Genomic DNA, 20736 nt, shown 5'->3' on the forward strand with positions numbered 1-20736 from the left:
CATAAATAAAAAAAAAAAAAAAAAAAAAAAAAAAAAAAAAAAAATTAAAAAAGTAAAAAAAGATATTTCTGAAAGATTTTATTTATTTACTTGACAGAGAGCACAAGCAGGAGGAACAACAGGCAGAGGCAGAGGGAGAAGCAGGCTCTCTGCAGAGCAGGGCACCAGTTGCAAGACTCGACTCAATCCCAGGATACTGGGATCTTGACCTAAGCCGAAAGCAGATGCTTAACTAAGCCACCCAGGTTCCCTGCTGGTTTACTTTATTAAGTCATGTCTACTTTCCTTCTTAAGTAATTTCTACACCCAGCGTGGAGCTGGAACTCAAGACCTCTAGATCAAGAGTCACATGCTCCACCAACTAGGCCAGCTGTCCCATACGATCTTATTTCTTGAGTCCCTTTTGGAAGCTTGAGGTGTTTAGAGAAATTCAAATTCATAAGCTCTATGCCAAGCTACACTTCACCTGCAATGTTCTGGCTCTGTGCACCCACACATGGAGCCCTCTGATGACATACTTAGCTTTGTGCCTTTTAAGAGTTGCTGATAGTGCATGCTTCATTGCTATCTCTATCAGCACGCAAAAGCACTCAAAGACTCTATCCAATAGTCCCAGTAAAATCTTATTTGCTATCCAAAAGCTGTCATTTTCATCAGTTTCAAGTTCTCAAATGGGTAAGAATTTCAAGGGGTTTTTGTTCACTACACATACATTCTCTGCTATTCTACAGGACAAGTCTTGAGGAACAATAAACACTGGGCATGAGTTTTACCATTTTTTGGAGGAGAGGAGGAACCAAGGTATAATTTACTTATCTTTAAATGGAGATACAATATGAGTTTTGGCATATGCATAGGTGTGTAACCCATACTCTTACCAAGATATAATATACTTCCATTACCCCCGAAACATATACCACAGTAACACCCCCAATTATTATTTTCTGCTGACTTCAGGTGCTAAGATTTCTTCCACCATAGTTGGCTTATGCCTGTCCTAGAGCTTCATGCAGAAAGAACCAGAACATGTCTTCTTTCATGTTTAGCTTCATTCACACAAAACACTGTTCTGAGGCCTATCCTGTTGGTACCTGTACTACTGGTCATCAGTATGCCTTTGTATGGATATGCCACATTAGCTTAACTGTCTGGCAGAAGTCATTTAAGTGGCTTTCCATTTGGGGCTGTTTGAATGAAAGCTGCTTTTGAACATTTATGTAGAAGTTTCAGGGATAAGTATATAGAAGTTGAGTAACTGGGTTATAAAGTATAAGGTTTATGCTGAATTGTCAGATCTATTTCCAAAGTGGTTGTACAACTTTATATTGCTCCCAGAGAGCTCTGCTTGCTCCATGTGCTCACCATTTGGCATTATCAGTATTTCCTTAAAAAAATTTTTTTTTTTAAGATTTTGGTACGCTTGGGTGGCTCAGCAGTTGAGCAGTTGCCTTCCGCTCAGGGTGTGACCCTGGAGTCCCGGGACTGAGTCCCATATCGGGCTCCTTGCATAGAGCCTGCTTCTCCTGTCTCTGTGTGTCTCTGATGAATAAGCAAATAAAAATCTTTTTAAAAAACATTTTATTTCATTTATTCATGAGACACAGAGAGGCAGAGACACAGGCAGAGGGAGAAGCAGGCTCTTTGCAGGGAGCCTAATGAGGGACAAGATCCCTGGAAACCCGGGATCATGCCCTGATCCAAAGGCAGACGCTCAACCGCTGAGCCACCAGGTGTCCCTCCCTTTTTTTTTTTTTTGAAGAGTTTATTTGAGAGAGCGAAAGAGATGGAGATAGAATGAGTGGGGGCAGGAGCAGAGGAAGCAGCAGATTCCCCAGTGAGGAGAGCTGGACTTGAGACTTGATCCCAGGACACTAGGATCATGACCTGAGCAGAAGTCAGATGCTTAACCAATTGAGCTACCCAGGTGCCTCTTTTGGCATTATCAGTATTTCTAATATGGCCACTCTAGTGAGTATACAATGGCACAGTTTTATAAATTTTAATTTACATTTACCTTTTGACTATTGTTGAATATTCTTTCAAGTGTGTATCAGCCAGCCCTTTGTGAAGTGCCTGTTCCAATCTTCTGCACAATGAAAAATTGGGCTGACTTCTTACTGACTTGTAAGAGCTGTTCAGACATGTTCTGGATACAAATCCTTTGTCATAGATGTCTTGTGATCTTTTCCTCCCAGTGTGTGGCTTGCCTATTCATATTTTTAGCTACATCTTCTGATGGGCATGAAAGTTTTAAGTTTTGATGAAGTCTACTTTCTCAATCTTCTTAGGATTAATTAGTGCTTCCTGGACCTAGTCTAAGAAGTCTTGGCCTACCTCCGTCATATGGATATTTTCCAACACTTTATTCTAAAAGCATTATAGCTTTAATGTGGAGATCCAAGGTCCATTTTGAGTATGCTTTGTGTGAGGGGACTGTATGGATTGAAGTTCATTTTTCTCCATACAGTTATTGTAGCATCATTTGTTACAGAGATTTTACCTTCCTCATGGAATTGCTTTTGAAAAAAAAAAAAAAATCAATTGACTATATAAGCATAAACCCATTTCTGAATTCTCGATTCTGTTGTGTTGATCTATTTGTCTACATTTATGCCAACCTCCGACTGTGTCTGCTTTCTATTTTCAGTACTTGCTGTAAGCTTACAATAAGCATCTTTTATGCATCTCGTGTTATTTCATATAAAAATATAAGACCTTTACAGCAGCATGCTTACATTTCCCTCCATTCTTAGGACAATTACTGCCATACATTCTACTTTGGTGTGTTGTAAACCCAATAACACACTATTACTTTCACTTTAAAGAGCCAAACTTCTTCTAAAGAAATTTAAAAACTAGGGAACATTATATATTTACCCTAATATTTAACATTTCCAGCATTCCTCACTCCTTCACATTCATCCATATTTCCACCTGGCACTATATTCTTTCAGAATGAAGAATTTCCTTTAATATTTCTTTCTTTTTCTTTTAAAGATTTTATCCGGGGATCCTTGGGTGGCTCAGCAGTTTGGCACCTGCCTTTGGCCCAGGGCGCGATGCTGGAGTCCCAGGATGGAGTTCTGTGTCGGGCTCCCGGCATGGAGCCTGCTTCTCCCTCTGCCTGTGTCTCTGCCTCTCTCTCTCTCTCTGTCTATCATAAATAAATAAATAAATCTTTAAAAAAAATAAATATTTTATCCATTTATTCATGAGAGACACACAGAGAGAGAGAGAGAGAGGCAGAGACACAGGCAGAGGGAAAAGCAGGCTCCATGCAGGGAACCCGACGTGGGACTCGATTCCAGGTCTCCAGGAACACACCCCGGGCTGAAGGTGCTAAACCACTGAGCCACCAGGGCTGCCCTAATATTTCTTTAGTATGACTCTGGCAATGAATTTTCTTAACCTTTGTCTATTTGAAAATATCTTTACGGGATCCCTGGGTGGCGCAGAGGTTTAGCGCCTGCCTTTGGCTCAGGGCGCGATCCTGGAGACCTGGGATCGAGTCCCACGTCGGGCTCCCGGTGCATGGAGCCTGCTTCTCCCTCTGCCTATGTCTCTGCCTCTCTCTATCATAAATAAATAAAAATTTAAAAAAAAATGAAAGTATCAAAAAAAAAAAAAATAAAATAAAATAAAATAAAAAAAAAAAAAAAATGAAAGTATCTTTACTTCACATTCATGGTTATTGTTGTTTTTGTTTGTTTTTAATTTTATTTATTTATTGACAAGAGACAGAGAGAGAGAGGAGGGAGAGAGGGGGGCAGAGACCCAGGCAGAGGGAGAGGCAAGCTCCATGCAGGGAACCTGATGTGGGACTTGATCCTGGATCTCCAGGATCATGCCCTGGGCTGAAGGCGGTGCTAAACCGCTGAGCCACCGGGGCTACCCAGTTATCGTTTTTTTAATTTCACGCTCATGTTTGAAAAATATTTCACTGGGAATAGAATGCCAGGTTACATTTTTTCTATTAGCACTGCAGAAATGTTGCTCCATTGCCTTCTGGTTTGCTCTGTATCTAGTAAGTCAGGATCATTCATATCACTATTTCACTGTAGATAATGTGTCTCTTTTCCAACTACTTTTATGATTTTAATTCACCACTGGCTTCAACAATTTGATCATGATTTGCCTTGCTGTGGTTTTCCTTATGTTCATCCTGCTTCGGGCTTTTCAAAAGCCTTATGCATCTGTCTATACATCCAGCAGATATCTAGAACCACCGCAAACTTTTTTTCTACTGTTCAAATAATTACACAGTTGGAATATGGATTCTTAATTCTTTCCTCACTCACAGCAGCATTAAGAGATACTAATTTTGCTAAAGATAATCTTACAGATGTGAGGACAAAAGAAATGATGTAACATAACTTTAATTTGAAGAATCTTAGAAGGGGATCCCTGGGTGGCTCAGTGGTTTAGTGCCTGCCATTGGCTCGGGGTGTGATCCTGGAGACCCAGGATCGAGTCCCGCATCTGGCTCCCTGCATGGAGCCTGCTTCTCCCTCTGCCTGTGTCTCTGCTCCTCTCTCTCTCTCTCTCTCTGTGTGTGTGTGTCTCTCATGAATAAATAAAATCTTAAAAAAAAAAAAAGAATCTTAGAAAATTATGGTTAATACTTGACCAAATGTGCCCATGACCGGTAAAAAAAAAAAAAAAAAAGCTACTAGAGTTCTAACACCATCTGTTATTAAATGTTTTTGTGAATGTGAATCCAAGATTTCTACGCTTGCTGCCATTAAAACAAAGGGTCCAAATAAACTGGAAAGCAAAGATGACACACATGCTGCCAAGTCAAAGATCACTGTACAATTTCAAGTCCTTATTCCAGCCAAACAAGAGAATCCTGGGGATGCCTGGGTGGCTCAGTGGTTGAGCTTCTGCCTTCGGCTCAGGGTGTACTCCTGGGATGTGGGATCAAGTCCCACATCGGGCTCCTTGCAGAGAGCCTGCTTCTCCTTCTGCCTGTGTCTCTGCCTCTCTCTCTCTCTGTTTCTCATAAATAAATAAAATCTCTAAAAACTAACAAAAAAACGAGCATCCTAATCACTGAGACTTATTCTGGATGAAGTTTGGTTTATTTAATTTTACAATTCAGGGATCCCTGGGTGGCCCAGTGGTTTGGCGCCTGCCTTCGGCCCAGGGCATGATCCTGGAGTCCTGGGATGGAGTCCTGAGTCGGGCTCCTTGCACGAAGCCTGCTTTTCCCTCTGCCTATGTCTCTGCCTCTCTCTCTCTCTCTCTGTGTCTCTGATGAATAAATAAAATCTTTCAAAATAAAAATAAAAAATAAAATCTTTAAAAAACTAATAATTTTACAATTCAGATTTATTGCAATTGTTTTCAGAGAATGGCCATTATATTGTACCTAAAAACAGACAGACATATGCACATACAGTTGACCCTTGAACAAGAGGTTTGAACTATGCATGTGAATTTACGTATAAATTTTTTAAAAAATAAATACAGCACAGTATTGTAAATGTATCTTCTTTCTTATGATTTTCTTACCCCCGACCCCACCGGAGGTTAGCACGAGGCAAATGAAAAGAGAATCGTAAGCAGGATCCATGCCCAGCACAGAGTCTGGTGGAGGGCTCGATCCCACGACCCTGAGATCATGACTTGAGCCAAAATCAAGTCAAACGCTTAACTGACTGAGCCACCCAGGTGCTCCCCCATATGATTTTCTTAATAACATTTTTTCTGCAGCTTAAAGAGTATATAATATATATAACATACAAAATACATGTTAATAGATTTCTATGTTATCAATAAGGCTTCCAATAAATAGCTATTAGCAGTTAAGCTCGGGGGAATGAAAAGTTATGTGCAGATTTTCAACTGCATGGGGTTGAGTGTCCCCAGCCCTAGAGTTGCTTACAGGCTAAATGTAATTCTTTTTTTTTTTTTTTTTTAAGATTTTATTTATTCATTCATGAGAGAGAGAGAGAGAGAGAGAGAGAGGCAGAGACACAGGCAGAGGGAGAAGCAGGCTCCATGCAAGGAGCCTGACGCAGGACTCGATCCTGGGACTCCAGGATCATGCCCTGGGCCGAAGGCAGGCGCCAAACCGCTGAGCCACCCAGGGATCTCCTAAATGCAATTCTTTATAAAATACTGATCTTCCTCATTTAGAGGGAAAATTTCTCAGTGTTTTAAAATCTGATTTTTTTTTTAATCTTTTAAAAGTGTGTTTATGGGTTTTTAACAGATAGTCAAAGTAGTTCTTGACTCCCCAAATACTGAATTCTATTCTACATCATCTTCAAAGGCTGCACAGTATGTTATGCTGCAAAACCTGAACTATACATTTAAAACAGATGCATTTATCATGTACAAATTACACTTCAATAAAGCTGGTTTTTAAAAACTACTCTGAATGAAATAGGAAAAACTTCTATTCTAAGGCCAAAAAAACTCACCCAAGAGCCTGTCATGAGAATAAATTCATAAACTAACAAAGGAGAGCTTCTCTCTGCTCTTTCTTCTCCGTAGGATAGCATTGCTGGTCCCTGGAAATGTTTCTAAGTAAACAACTTAGGGTCACGTTTCTACTTAAGTTCTATTGCACCCTTCACTTGGCTTTTAGTATCTGTATTTGCTGAGTGTTGACTATATGCCCAGCTTGGGCTAAAGGCTATACATGTTAATTCATGTATCACTCATGACAACCCCATGAAGTAAGACTGTATCTTATCTACATTCTTACAGCTCTGAAGAGATGGAGCCAGGATTCAAATCTGGGTCCTTCTGACTCCAAAGCCTGTATGCAAACATTCTGGCTGGAGACAATACCTGCTGGTCCTCTTAGAGGAAATGCTGACTCATGCAGTAACTTTTCTGCATATCTGGGTGCCAGACACAGGGTGGCGGAAACACGATAGGCAATAGCAAAATCTCTACTCCCAAGAAGCTTATACTTCAGTAGGGAGGAGGGAAAAATGAGAAAGAAGAGAAGGGGAATGGGAATAAGGGGGTAACTGTACTTTTTTTTTTTTTTAAGGATATATTTATTTTAGAGAGTGAGTGCAGAGAAAGAGGCGGAGGGAGAAAAAAAATCTTCAGGCAGACTCTCTGCAGAGCACAGAGTCTGAGGACATGGGGCTCAATCTCGTGACCCTGAGATCAGGATCTGAGTTGAGATCAAAAGTAAGATGCTTACCGGACTGAGCCACCTGCAGCCACCTGACATAGGTGCCCTGAGGTAAGGTAAGAGTATTTTTAAAGCAGGTAGGGTGCAGGCTGGGTGGTTCAGCGGTTTAGTGCTGCCTTCGGCCCAGGGTGTGATCCTGGAGACCTAGGAATGAGTCCCACATTGGGCTCCCTGCATGGAGTTCTGCTTCTCCCTCTACCTGTGTCTCTGCCTCTCTCTGTGTGTGTCTCCCATGAACAGATAAATAAAATCTTTATTTTTTTTAAAGATTTGTTTATTTATGACAGACAGAGAGAGAGAGAGAGAGAGAGAGGGAGAGGGAGAGAGAGAGAGGCAGAGACACAGGAGGAGGGAGAAGCAGGCTCCATGCCGGGAGCCCGACGCGGAACTTGATCCCGGGACTCCAGGATCATGCCCTGGACCAAAGGCAGGCGCCAAACCGCTGAGCCACCCAGGAATCCCCCAAAAAATCTTTATTTAAAAAAAAAAATTAAAGCAGGTAGGAAGGGGAAGCAAGACTGAGAAAGTGGTATCTGACCAAAACTTGAGGAAGAAGGAGTGAGCCACATGACACCTAAATACAGGTGTTAAAGGCAGAGGAGATGGCAAGGAGGACAGATCACCATGGCCAGAGCACAGTAAGCAAGATTATAAAGGAACGAGGTAGAAGAGCTCATGGGACCGTTGGGGGGGTTATAAAGAAAGGAGGGTTGAGGACAGACACATGCCGAACAGGGTCACTGTGCTTGCTGTGTTCAGACTGCAAAGGAACAAGAGGAGCAGCAGGACTGAGTATAAGGACGGTGATGATTCGAACCACAGGCTGCACCTGGAACTGCCACAGGGTGGCCCAGGTTTGTGTAGATTGTGAGAGAAAAAAAGCAGTTCAGGGATGCCTTCACATTGCAGCATGGACAAGAGGCAAAATGGAAATGCCCTCTACCAAGACAGGGAAAGCTGGAGGAGGCAGCAAAGGCAGTTAACATTTGGACACTCTGGGTTTGACAGATCTGTGAAAGGTCTAAAAAGGGACAAATGTTGAGCTGGATGTATGAATCCCGAGACCAGGACACCTGAGCTGGTGACAGGGGAACACACAGACAGCAGAATCCTGAACAGGTACAGACCGTGAGTCCCACTGACATGATCTCATGGGGGGGTCCACATCAGTATTCTTTCTTTCCCTTCACATGTAACCCCTCTCTTCACACTTTTTCCACTTCTTGCAAACACTCTGCCCACCCCCCTGTCCATTTACTCTCTTTTCTTCTTCAACAGGAACATTAAAAACATTTGCTTCAGGGACACCTGGGTGGCTCAACGGTTGAGCATCTGCCTTTGGCTCAGGGCATGATCCCTTGATCCTGGGATCGAGTCCTGCAGTGGGCTCCCTGCATGGAGCCTGCTTCTCCCTCTGCCTGTGTCTCTGCCTCTGTGTGTCTCTCATGAATAAATAAATAAAATCTTAAAAAAAAAATTGCTTTGGAGACAAAAACCATAACATAGTCAAAGAGTAGGGCAGCCCGGGTGGCTCAGAGGTTTAGTGCTGCCTTTAGCCCAGGGCCTGATCCTGGAGACCAGGGATCGAGTCCCACATCAGGCTCCCTGCATGGAGCCTGCTTCTCCCTCTGCCTGTGTCTCTGCCTCTCTCTTTCTCTATCTCTGTGTCTCTCATGAATAAATAAAATAAAAATCTTAAAAAAAAAAAAAAAACATAGTCAAGAGTACAAGTTTTAAGTCAGAAAGCCTGGATTTACTCTGCAGGTGTCACTTACTACCTCGTTTCACAAGGACAATATGACCTCCTTCCCAGACTATGAGAATCCTGTGGTACAACAGCAGTGCCTGGAATGTGTAAATGTCCTCCAAAGAAAAGCTATGGCTGTTAAAGATGACAAATGTGGGGCATATGGGAAAGAGGAAGCACAACACAATCAAACGTCCTTGGAGATGGCCGAATACAGCACAAACTGATAAGAACAAGTGAGATGGGGGAGAAGACTTGGGTGTTTTGAGAGAAATCAGAAAAATGACTGGCAAATTTAAGAACACAGGATGTGATAGGAATACTGAGGAGACAGCCTGCTGTGTGTTCAATTGTGGGAGTTGAGAGATAAGCACAGGAAGGTTAATACTACTCTTGTTTTTGTACATGTTTGAATCTTTTTATGATAAAAATGTCAAAAAAGAAAGGAAGCATGACAATAAACAGGGTAGAAAGGAGGAAGTTGCTTCTGGTTTCAGGATCAGAACAGGAAAAAGGAGACTGCAGGGATTCTGAAGAAAGGGCCTGGTCCCACCTCCACCCCAGACTCCACCGCAAGGCCGTCTCTCACCTTGGAGGGGAGGTCGATAATCTCGGAACCAAACTCCAGAACTGGAAGCCCACCCACATTCTCTGTCATCTATGATAGGCTCCTAACTTGTCAACTTTACCTAAAGTTGGGTGCAATCCAAGACCAAGAACGAGCTAAAGAAGAGTCGCTGGTTTCCCCATCACCTTCAGACCTCCTGCTGCTTGTTCAACCAGTCGGGCACACCGTGGACACTGCCCGCACAGGGAGGTCAGAAAAGCCAGGCGAAAACGATGCACGCACAAGCCCAGATACTGACTGTGGCCAGCTGAAGAATCCCCAGGGGGCGTTTACTCCTTCACTTCACATCCACCATCTACCTGCTCAGGGGACGCAGCGAGAAGCAAGCAGAACACTCAGCCCCGGGGCGCGAGCAGGGGACGAGATGGTCTATAGGGGCCCGGACCCCCAAGTGCTCCCTGGACGCAGCGCCCCACCCTAAGCTAAAGCGAACGCCCCCCAAAGCCTGAGACCTGAGACCCCGACCACAGGTTGCGGACCCGCCCCCAAGGCGTCACGACCACGCCCACTCCGCGGCAGCCCGAACCAACGTAGCTCCGCCCACCACACCGCCCGCCCCACCCGCCGATGTGGCCCCGCCCAGCTGCAGCCCAGACCACGAGTCGCCCCGCCCCCGTGACATCAGGGCCCCGCCCCTCCCACCGCCCCCTCCCACCGCCCCCACCCCCGGCAGCCCGGTTCCTCACCAGCTCGAACCGGTTGTTGACGCAGACGCCCTCCTTGCCTGCGCCCCGGGAGCGCCGGCCACCTGGACCCCGCTTTGGACCTTCTTCTTCCGCATCATCGTCATCGTGGAGGACAAACTGCAGGGCGCCGGGCCCGAGGGGCTCCTGGCCGCGCTGTTCCCCCCTCAGCCTCCGGAGGGCCCGGCGCGACATAGGACCCAACGGCCGCTGACGTCTGGAGACCGGGAGAAGGAAGAGCAGAAAAGAGGACGGCTGGCGCGCCTGCGCACTTACGGCGCGCTGGCGCGAGGCTGGCGTGTCACGTCTGCGCGTTGAGGTTCTCCGGAACTTCCTCTCCGTCACCGGGGGCATCAAAGAAGGTGCGGGCTTGTCCAGACGAAGTCTCGCGCGAGGTGGGCGCCACCACGCGGCCATCCCTCCCGCGGCGGCCGCGCTGGGTACCCACAGCTGGCCTTCCTAAGGCGTGTCCGCGACGGATGTCGGGGCCACATGGACTCCGAGCCGTCTACACCGGGACCTAGACCCTGCTGTCCGAGAGCGGGCTCGCCGGGCGGGAGGAAGCTCAGCTGGGGCTCCGTGAGGAGGGGATGCGCGCAGGGCACGGTGCACCTGTGGCGGTGCGCAGGTGACAGCTGGGCGGCACGGAGCCCGCCTCCGTGGCTGCCTGGGGGACCTTCTCTCCTTCCTGAGAGTAAACACGTCAAAACCCAGGACCCTCCCAAAGCTGCAGATTTCTGGAAATCTTCCAGTGTTAGGGGCCGGACTGGGAGTTTGCCTTTTGTCGTCGTGAATGCGTCTCAGGTGACTCTCCCCATCTCTGGGGTATGGGAATCCGTGGTCTGAGGTGGAGGCTCGCCACCCTCCCTGTGTTTCAAAACCTCCTGGGGAGATTTGTACAATAAAGATCAAGGACCCATCCCTAGAAATTCTGAGATGGGGTCAGGCATTGATATTTCTTAAAAACTCTTTATTTAGAGGATTAAAATATGCAGGCCTACACCGCAGAGGCCCAAATGCAGGAGGGAGAGGCTCTGGTGTGTGCTAGAATAGAGGAGAGGGCAGCCTTGAGTGTGGGGATGGCACTGTACTAATCCTTCTATCCTGGGAAGTAGGTATGCCCACCCCAATTGGGAACTGAGTCTCCAGACACAGGGAGAGGGTGTGTGCACACAGGTGTGCCTGGCTGGTCTGTCGGCCTGTACTGGTCATCAGGCTCTTGCATTACTTCACATCGCCTGACGTAGCTGCTGTCTCTAGTTCCCCACATGCCTCATCCTCTCCAGCCATACCCTTGTAGTCCCCTGGAATTTACCCTCCCTACCTCCCATAATCCTGTTAAAGAGCTATGCTCAGCACAGGTGGAACCCCCCCAGGACGCCGCTCTCTTGTCCATTCTATTTGTCCAAGGCCGGGCTAGTTGTTAAATAGATTTGGTGTCACCCCTAAAGTGTGTGACCAATTTATGCAGATTTCTTGCCTCACCTGTGGATGAAAACTTGGGGAGTCTCAACCTGGAGTTGCCTCCTTTGCCTTCCACAAGAGAGCAGTCATGTGATGCTGAGAGATGCAACATCAGGCCCACTTGAAGTTCTCCCTGTACCACTGAAGGCCCGCGTGGCCCTTAGGAGTTTGGTTGTAACCGGCGTGGCCCTCAGGAGTTTGGTTGTAAACCATTCAGTTCTAAACAAAGTGATCTCCATTTGTCACAATGTAAATTAGGGTAGGCTTGGTTCACTGGGCTGACTGCATAGCTTTCAGTACTTAGGGTCAGCAGAAGGCGAACCCCGAGACAAAGTGGAAGCACCCTTCCAACATCACCTTCAAGCTTTTATGTGGGCCCTTCGCAGCTCCACCCAGCTGTCCCAGGATAGGTTTATTTTTTTTTTTAAGATTTTATTTATTTATTCATGAGAGACACACATAGAAAGAGAGAAAGAGGCAGAGACACAGGCAGAGGGAGAAGCAGGCTCCATGCAGGGAGCCCGACGTGGGACTCGATCCCCAGTCTCCAGGATCAGACCCCGGGCTGCAGGTGGCGCTAAGCCGCTGCGCCACTGGGGCTACCCCCAGGATGGGTTTTTAATTTCCAAGTATTCCTATGTGGAATAGAACACTGGTTTCTCACTGTTGGGAATGTGGGCCTGATCCTATTGGCAGGCCCACCCGACTTCCTCACCCATGTAATTAAAACAACGACAACAGTGTTCACCTCCCAGAAGCACATGCCCATGGTGGGTCACACATTGCTGGCTGTGTGACCAGGAACAAATCTTTACGCTTTCTGAGTCTGCTTTCTCTCTTTCTTTTAAGAGAGGGAGAGGGGAGCAGAAGGAGAGAGAACCCTAAGCAGGGAGCCCAATTCAGGGTTCCATCTCCTGACTCTGAGATCATAACCTGAGCTGTAATCAAAAGTCAGACACTTGGGATCCCTGGGTGGCGCAGCGGTTTGGCGCCTGCCTTTGGCCCAGGGCGCGATCCTGGAGACTCAGGATCGAATCCCACGTCGGGCTCCCGGTGCATGGAGCCTGCTTCTCCCTCTGCCTGTGTCTCTGCCTCTCTCTCTGTGACTATCATAAATAATTAATAAAAATTAAAAAAAAAAAAAAAACCATACTTTGAAAAAAAAAAAAAAAAAAGAGTCAGACACTTAACTGACTGAGCCATCCAGGCGCCACTTTGCTTCTCATTTTTAAATAAGAGTAAAAATATTCCTTGCCCATGAAGTGCCCAAAAGTGTTGGAAGCTGGCTGTTTTTATTGGCTATTGTAATTTGGTATAATTGAATGTCATGGACCCCAGCTGATGAAGGACCCTCTCCTGCAGGCCCATCTGTTACAAGTCCCGTCCCTCAGGGCCTCCTCCAGGCCCCTGTCCATATGGCAGGGAGTTAGAGCCTGGCATCTGATAGACCTGCATTGAAGTCCCATGTGAGCTATGTACCTTTGGCCAAATTCCTTCCTCTCTTGAACTCGATTTCCTTACCTGTGAGATGACAACAGAAGCCACCTCCCAGATGCATGTGGCAGGCAGAGCATGTAGGTGCTTTTCCATCCAGTCTCCTGAAGAGCAGAGTTGCCCCTACCCTGCAAACCCTAAGGGAATCATCTCCCCAGAGAATAGGAATAGGAATCTGGGGAGGAGGCCAAAGGGCCAGGCTGGCAATTTGTAGGCATCAGGCTGAGCCACATGGAGCCCTGCCAGCCGTGAGACCAAGATGGCCAGATGATGAAGTTGGGCATCATGGACAGGAGTGGGCCTGAGCACCCTCCTGTCATGGTGGGCATCCTGAATGTGCACCAGAGGGCAGGTGACCCCTCAGAGCCCAGCTTCTGAGAATGTGCCCACCACTGTGGCTCAATAGTCCTCAGTCCACATCCCAGACAGAAGGCTGTAAGACCACCTTTATTAGGCCAAGAGCAGCCGTGTGTACAAATTTACAGAGTTTCTCCCTGGACCAGGACCACCAGCATCACCAGGGCCCCGGAACCAGCACCATCTCTGGACCTCTGAGTCTGTGAGGACAGCAATACCAGCCAGATGTGGCAGATGGCTGGGGAATGGATGCTGGGTAGGGGGCAAGGAGTGAGCTTGGCCTTGGACCTTCCAATTGGAAGGGTGAGATGGTGCCAAGAGAGTATCTATCCACTGACGGTCTTCCTGGCTGTGTCTGCAGGCCAGGTTCTGCTCAGAGCACAGAGGCCAGCAGAGTGCTCCTGCCTACCTGGGGACCAAGGTGTCCTGTCCCAGTCTGGACATCCACCTAGGGAGGGGAAGCTGCTGTGTTCTCATCCTTGGGATGGAGAAGAGAACAAATACAGGGGTAGGGTCTTTCAGAGCCCTATTATCTAGAATCCACTGCTGTCCTTCCTGAGAAAACCCATTCCTGCCCCATCCTGTACCCCACCCAAGGACTCCCAAAAGGAAATTGCCTCCCCCAGGGAGGGTCCTGGAGTGAGCCTGACCCTAAATAAACTCTGGGGCCAGGAGACATGTATATAAATATATAGGCTGTGTGTATATATTATATAAATGTATCTATATATGTATATATATATGTACATGCACACTCAGGAGGGCAGGCTAGCGGCTATGCCCCAGAATGGGGAGTTTCTCAGCCATGTCCAGGCCTAGCCTGGCTCCTCCCCAGACGTCTGGCCTCCTTGAAATGTCTCTGGCTGGGTGGTCCAGTAAGGCTGAGAGCCATCACTTGAAGTTGAGAGTCCAGGTGTTAGGGATGTAGAGGGACTGCGTCTGGCGGGTACGGCGAGGCGTGGTGTTGAGTGCATCCACACTCTTGCGGCTAGAGCGCACCACGTCTGCCACAAAGCTGGTGCAGTCGCTGCAAACATCCTTGCGGATACAGCCGTGGGTATAGATGTGTGGGAACGCCTCCTCCACACTCTGCCACTGGGGCCCCTGCAGGGATCTGAAACAGGACAGAGCCATCAGGGAAGTCCCACCTGCCATATTTCCCCACAGCAAAAGCTTTTCCTCAAGAGTTAGCTGGAATCCTGGGGTCTGCTAGGAGTTCAATTCCCATCTCCTACTACTTAGTCCCCAAGACCCCCCTGAGGTATCTCTTTCTAGACAAGTGCTTTGGATTTCCGTGTCCTGGGAGTGTCCTAGCAAACCATCCCACCCACCCCAGCTTTTGTATTACTGTCAACGCCTGACCACATCAGCAAAGGGTAAAGGAACACACTGGAAGGCATCTCTTCTCTGGCTTGGTGTAGGTTTGGTAGTTGACACCCTCCGAGGACTCTCAAAGCCCAGCGTGTAGACGGGAATGTGTGCAAACTTCTTAGAAGGCATCTTCATCTACAACACACAGAGGGAGAGGTGGACCCCCCCGACAGACACACCCATCAACAGCCGCATGCTCTGGGCCTGCATGACACCCTGGCAATGTCTGATGTGGGCTCTCTGAAGGCATGTGCCCACCCCTGCTTGTTACCCTAACCCAACCACAACTTCTGCCCATCTAGACAGGTACTTGCACCACACACAGTCTAGCATCATGTCCTATATGCAGTAAATTCTTCATGTCAAAGAGGTAGAGGTTTCTCAGCGGTGAAACAATAAAAAGGAGTGAAGATCATAGTGGTCACTCTTCCTCTGCAGGAGGCCCTTGTTTCTAGGCTGAGGTGTAACAGGATGATACAGTTCCAAATGTGATTATGTTTCTGTATCTATACACCTGCATGTACACAGACACCACAAGAACCTTTCCAAAAACATTCAAGGAAATTGTGTCAGAATATAGGACTTTTAGAGGAGAAGTGAAGGGTTTTCTTTTCAGCCTGCTAACATGGAATGTTAAAAAAACATTAAAAAAACACAAACACCTACAAGGGTCTTTAAAAACCATATAGTCTTGGAGCGCCTGGGTGGCTCAGTTGGTTAAGGGCCTGACTCTTGATTTTGGCTCAGGTCATGATCTCAGGATTGTGGGATCAAGCCCCACATCCCACTCTGTGCTTAGTGGGTTGTCTGCTTAAAATCCTCTCTCTCCCACTGTAAAAAATAATAATAAAAATAAAAACTATACAGTCTTAGAAAGTATAGGAATGGGTTGCTTGTGGAGGAAGGAGATGGACAAGGTGGCTCATCTGTGTGTGACCAGCTTGTAGGAGACAGAACCTCTGTCCCCCCTCAGCTCCCCAGCTGCCCCTCCTGACAAGCCAGATCAGCCACAGGACACCTCAGACCCCAGATGATCCTTACCTTTATGCTACAGGAAGTGCAGACAGCCCTGGAAGGGAAAGAGGAAGGGCAGTAGGGTCAGCTGGGAAGAGGCCACAGAGGAACAGGTCCTGCCAGTCAAACTGTCCTTGCCCTCTGCTTGATCCCCAGTTACTTCAGTATTTATTTTATCCCCAAATCTTGCTTTTCTTTTTAATTAGCTGTACATCTCAAGTATTTCTGCCCCTCACAGCTCTTTCTGTGGACCATTTAGTCTGGGGAGTTTCATGCCCTCTATACCTGTGTGAGCCCAACACTCCCAACCACAGAAGCCCCATCAGAGCCAGAGGGGCCACTCTGTTTTAAGCAGTGATTAACATCTTTTTATTCTCCATTCCTGATTTCAAAAATGAACACGTTCTTGTAAAAACTCTGATATTAAGAAAACTGCAATAGAGACCCAAGAGTCCTGCCGTGTAAAGCCCATCCTCAGAGGCAATCCCTGCAGACCCGTTTCCCACCTCCAGATCTCTCTAAGTGTGACTGACAAAGACACACATTTACACATAAAATAAAAATAAATGAAATGGGGTATGATATGTACTATTCTGTAAAGGTAAAAGTAAAGGTAAATCTGTCAGGGGACAAATTGTCCAAATCCATTTTTTTTTTTTTTTGCGCCAAATCCATTTTTTAAAACAAGGGACGATGTCATCTTGCATGAACATTTCATTTTATTTTATTTTTTAAAGATTTTGTTTTATTTTATTTTTATTTATTTATTTTTATTTACGATAGTCACACAGAGAGAGAGAGAAAGGCAGAGTCACAGGCAGAGGGAGAAGCAGGCTCCATGCAGGGAGCCCGATGTGGGACTCGATCCCAGGTCTCCAGGATCGTGCCCTGGGCCAAAGGCAGGCGCTAAACCGCTGTGCCACCCAGGGATCCCAGATTTTATTTATTTATTTATTCATGAAAGACACACAGAGAGAGGCAGAGACACAGGCAGAGGGAGAAACAGGCTCCATGCAGGGATCCTGGGTCTCCAGGATCACACCCTGGGCTGAAGGTGGCGCTAAACCGCTGAGCCAGCCAGGCTGCCCTTGCAAGGATATTTTTATACTTGGTTTGCCATCTAGAAACGTCTGGGTTAATTTTATTTCACTGTGGTCAGGGAACTTACTTTCCATGACTTGAGTCCTTCTACATTTATGAGACTTGTTTAATGACCCAGAATATGGTCTATATTAGAAATGTTCTGTGTGTACTTGAGAAGGAGTACTTAATGCTGAGGCTGGGTGTAGTGTTCTATGAATGTCAGATCAAATTGGTTGGTAGTGTTCAAGTCTTCTATATCCTTAATATTTTTCTGTCTACAAGTTTTATCAGTTGTTGAGAGAAAACTATTGACTCTGTAATTATAACAATGGATTTATCTATTTTTCTTTACAACTATATCAGATTCTTACTCCTTGTATTTTTTACTTCTGTTGTTAGGTATGTCAAGTGTTTAGAAGTTACTTTCCTCCATTAATGTTATGACAGAAATGCCTCTATCTCTGGTCATATTCTTTGCCATCTACATTGAAATTAATACATCATCTATCTTTTGACTAGTATTGGCATGGCATATCTTCTCCATTCTCCTAACCAATCAGTGTCTCTTTATGTCAAGTACATGTGTTGCAGGCAGCAGATAGTCTTGCTTTCATAATTCAGCCTGGGACACTACCTTCTAGTCCTCTTGTTCAGGCCTTTTACAGTTAAGGTAACTATGACACGGCAGGGTTGAGGACTGTCATTCTGCTTTTTGTTTTCTTTTTGCCCTATGTGTTCTTTGTTCCCTTTTCCTTTTTCTGCCTTCTGTATTAATCAACTTTTTTTTTTATGATTGCATGCTATTCCTCTGCTTTGTTATTATAGTGGTTGCTTTCAGACTTATACTGTACTTCTGTAACATCATAGCCTACAGTCTTCCGGTAGAGTTTAAGAAACCTCCAACAGCACACTTCGGATCCCATCCTTGGCCTGAATGCAATGCCATTGTTATGATAGCTTTTACTTATAGTTATGTTATAAATCCTCTAATACACTGCTGTTAAATTTTTGGCCTGCCTAGTAATCATTTATTGGATACCAGACACTGAATTTCACCCTGTTGGTACTGGATCTTGATTTACCTTAGAAAGAGTTATAAGAAAATAACCTTTTATGTTAGTAGTTGCTACTTCTGGTGCTATTTCTTTGCATAGATTCAGGTTTCCAGCTGGACTCATTTTCCTTCTATGTGAAGGACCTCATTGAACATTTGTTTTAGTGTGGGTCTACTGTGAAGAATTCTTTTGGTTTTTGTATTTCTGGAGATGTTTTTACTTTTTGTCTTTGTTTTTGAAGCATATTCTTGCTGGGTATTGGATTCTAGATTGACAGTTTTTCAGTCCTTCAAAAATGCTCTTCTTGTTCACGTTATTTCAGTGAGAAGCCTGCAACCACTCTTGTCTGTCATCTATATGTCTTTATTTGCTGGCTGATTTTAAGAATTTCTCTTGGGGCACCTGCATGGTGCAGTACGTTAAGCATCTAGTCTCTCTATCTCTCTTTCTTCTTTTTTTTTTTTAAAGATATATTTATTCATGAGAGACACAAAGAAAGAGGCAGAGACGAAGGCAGAGGGAGAAACAGGCTCCCTGCAAGGAGCCTGCTATGGGATTTGATCCCAGGACCCCAGGATCATGCCCTGAGCCGAAGGCAGATGCTCAACCATTGAGCCACCCAGGTGCCCCAACATCTAACTCTTGATTTTGGCTCAGGCCATGGTCTCAGGGTCATGGGATCGAGCCCCACGCTGGGGTCCATGCTCAGCAGGGAGCCTGCTTGTCCCTCTCCTTCTGCTCTTCCCCTTGCTCTCTGTCAAATAAATAAATAAAATCTTAAAAGAAAAAAGAATTTCTCTTTGTAATGGTTTTGATCAATTTGATTAATAGGTGCCTTGGTATAATTGTACTCAGATTCCTTTTGTTTGAGATTGAGTTTCTTATGAGTGTATATTTTTCATCAAATTTGAAACACATTTTTAACTATAATACTTTTTCTGTCCCCTCTCCTTTTCCTTGGGAAGCTTTAATTACATCTGTATTAGACTTAACATTATCTGACAGCTCACTGACACCATTTCATTTTTTAAGTTATTTTTTCTCTCAGTGTTTTCACTTTAGATAGTTTCTATTGCTTTGTCTCTGAGTCCACTAATTTTTTTCTTCCACACATTATTCTGAATGTTCAATCTGCCGATAATCTCATCCACTGTAATTCCAAATATTCATCCAAATATCGTGGTTTTCATGTCTAGAAGTTTGTGTCTTCTCCAAATCTTTCTTGCCTGTAACTTTTTGAACATATGAAATGCAGTTCAAGGGATGCCTGAGTGGCTCAGTGGTTGAGCAACTGCCTTTGGCTCAGGGCGTGATCCCGGGACCCGGGATTGAGTCCAATATATCAGGCTCCTTGTGGGAAGCCTGCTTCTCCCTCTGCCTGTGTCTCTGCCTCTCTCTGTCTCTCTGTGTGTGTCTCTTATGAATTAATTAAAAAAACTTAAAAAAAAATGCAGTTCAAACCTTGTAATGTCTGTATCTACTAATTCTAACATCTGTGTCAGTTCTGGGTGATTTTGATAGATATTTCTGCCATGGATTGTGTTTTCTTGCTTTTTGACATGCCTGTTACCCCATCTTTGCTGAAAGTGGGAGCCCCTTAGCTATTAAAACTAAATAAAAAATTAAAATCATGTTAGGCCATGTTAGGCACTAGGCCATGACACATGATAGAACATCCCCACAAGCACAGGAAGTTCTACTGGACAGTGCTGGCTCAGAGACTCTTACCTCCTCCTCCCATGTTAATTCACAGCCAGGGTGCTTACAGAGGCTCACCTCTTGCAAAAGAGACAGGTGGGTGGCCAAGAGAACAGCGGGAACTTGGTTCGGCAGCAGCAGCAAATCTGTAAGAAAAGACCCAGATTAGTTAGTTCTGCATGGTGAAGAAGCCAGCTGGGATTCAGTCCAGCTTACCTTCCCCTTCTTCAGACTGCTGACAAGCTCCTTGTCCTGCAGGAACTTCTCCATCTCAGCCTTCACCAGCACGCGGCGTACATCCATCACCTCCTCCACAGTCAGAGCAAGGCTCTCCACAGGGTGGCTGAACTCCTGGGGACGGAAGGGTCAAGAGGTGGGTGCTCCTCAGGCCTTAAGGAATGAGGCTACTTGGGAGTCTATCCACAAGCTTCTCTCTTTTCTGAGGACTCTGGAGTCCATGGCCTCAGACTACCCAAGCCTAGCAACCTCCTAAAACACCCCATTCTTCAGCTCCTCTATCCCTGGGAGCCACATAAGCTTCTCATGACTTCTCCCATGGATTCCTACAACAGCAAGCAAGGTTTCTCGGGACCTGGCCCCAGCCCATGGATGACCACATCCCCTCCAGCTACCCCAGCAGTGTTCACAGTGCTCTCCAGACTCCAACCTTGTCCCTCACCTGCACACAATACCACAGCCAATCAGAATCAGCCAGGGTCTCCTGCCCCACATCTTCTCTTCTTGGAACCCTTCACAAAGGTCTCTCCTCCCTGGCAGCGGAAGGCCCTAGGCACCTCCTGCCTGTGTCGGCCCATCTCTAGGTGGCATGTGTCCTACCTCCACAACCGCCTACCTCTTTAGGCCGCCATGGTGAGTATACCTTGTTCTGCCTTTCCTTCCATGGAGGTTAGTGTGGAGCTCGACCTCTCAAATCCAGCTCCTCTCCTAGAATGTGGAGTTGTATTCCAGCTCCATTGAGATAA

The 20736-nt window shown here is 46.0% G+C and overlaps 2 protein-coding genes across 4 annotated transcripts in view; both read right to left on the reverse strand.

The window, feature by feature from the left end:
- TCF25 (transcription factor 25) overlaps nucleotides 1-10525 on the reverse strand; it is a 30998-nt gene extending 20473 nt beyond the window's left edge. For both annotated transcript variants that reach the window (XM_038537981.1, XM_038537980.1), the window contains exon 1: nucleotides 10221-10525. In XM_038537981.1, coding sequence (XP_038393909.1) covers nucleotides 10221-10412 — 192 coding nt within the window. In that variant the 5' untranslated portion in view covers nucleotides 10413-10525. The remainder of the gene's footprint in view (nucleotides 1-10220) is intronic.
- A 3078-nt stretch (nucleotides 10526-13603) lies between these two features.
- SPIRE2 (spire type actin nucleation factor 2) overlaps nucleotides 13604-20736 on the reverse strand; it is a 32445-nt gene continuing 25312 nt past the window's right edge. For both annotated transcript variants that reach the window (XM_038537982.1, XM_038537983.1), the window contains exons 11-15: nucleotides 19970-20104; nucleotides 19832-19899; nucleotides 15945-15972; nucleotides 14923-15038; nucleotides 13604-14646 (exon numbers count right to left, since the gene is read on the reverse strand). In XM_038537982.1, the coding sequence (XP_038393910.1) occupies nucleotides 14424-14646; nucleotides 14923-15038; nucleotides 15945-15972; nucleotides 19832-19899; nucleotides 19970-20104 (570 nt within the window). In that variant the 3' untranslated portion in view covers nucleotides 13604-14423. The remainder of the gene's footprint in view (nucleotides 14647-14922; nucleotides 15039-15944; nucleotides 15973-19831; nucleotides 19900-19969; nucleotides 20105-20736) is intronic.

The sequence above is a fragment of the Canis lupus genome, chromosome 5, assembly GCF_011100685.1.
Source record: "Canis lupus familiaris isolate Mischka breed German Shepherd chromosome 5, alternate assembly UU_Cfam_GSD_1.0, whole genome shotgun sequence".
NCBI classification, from domain to species: Eukaryota; Metazoa; Chordata; class Mammalia; order Carnivora; family Canidae; genus Canis; species Canis lupus.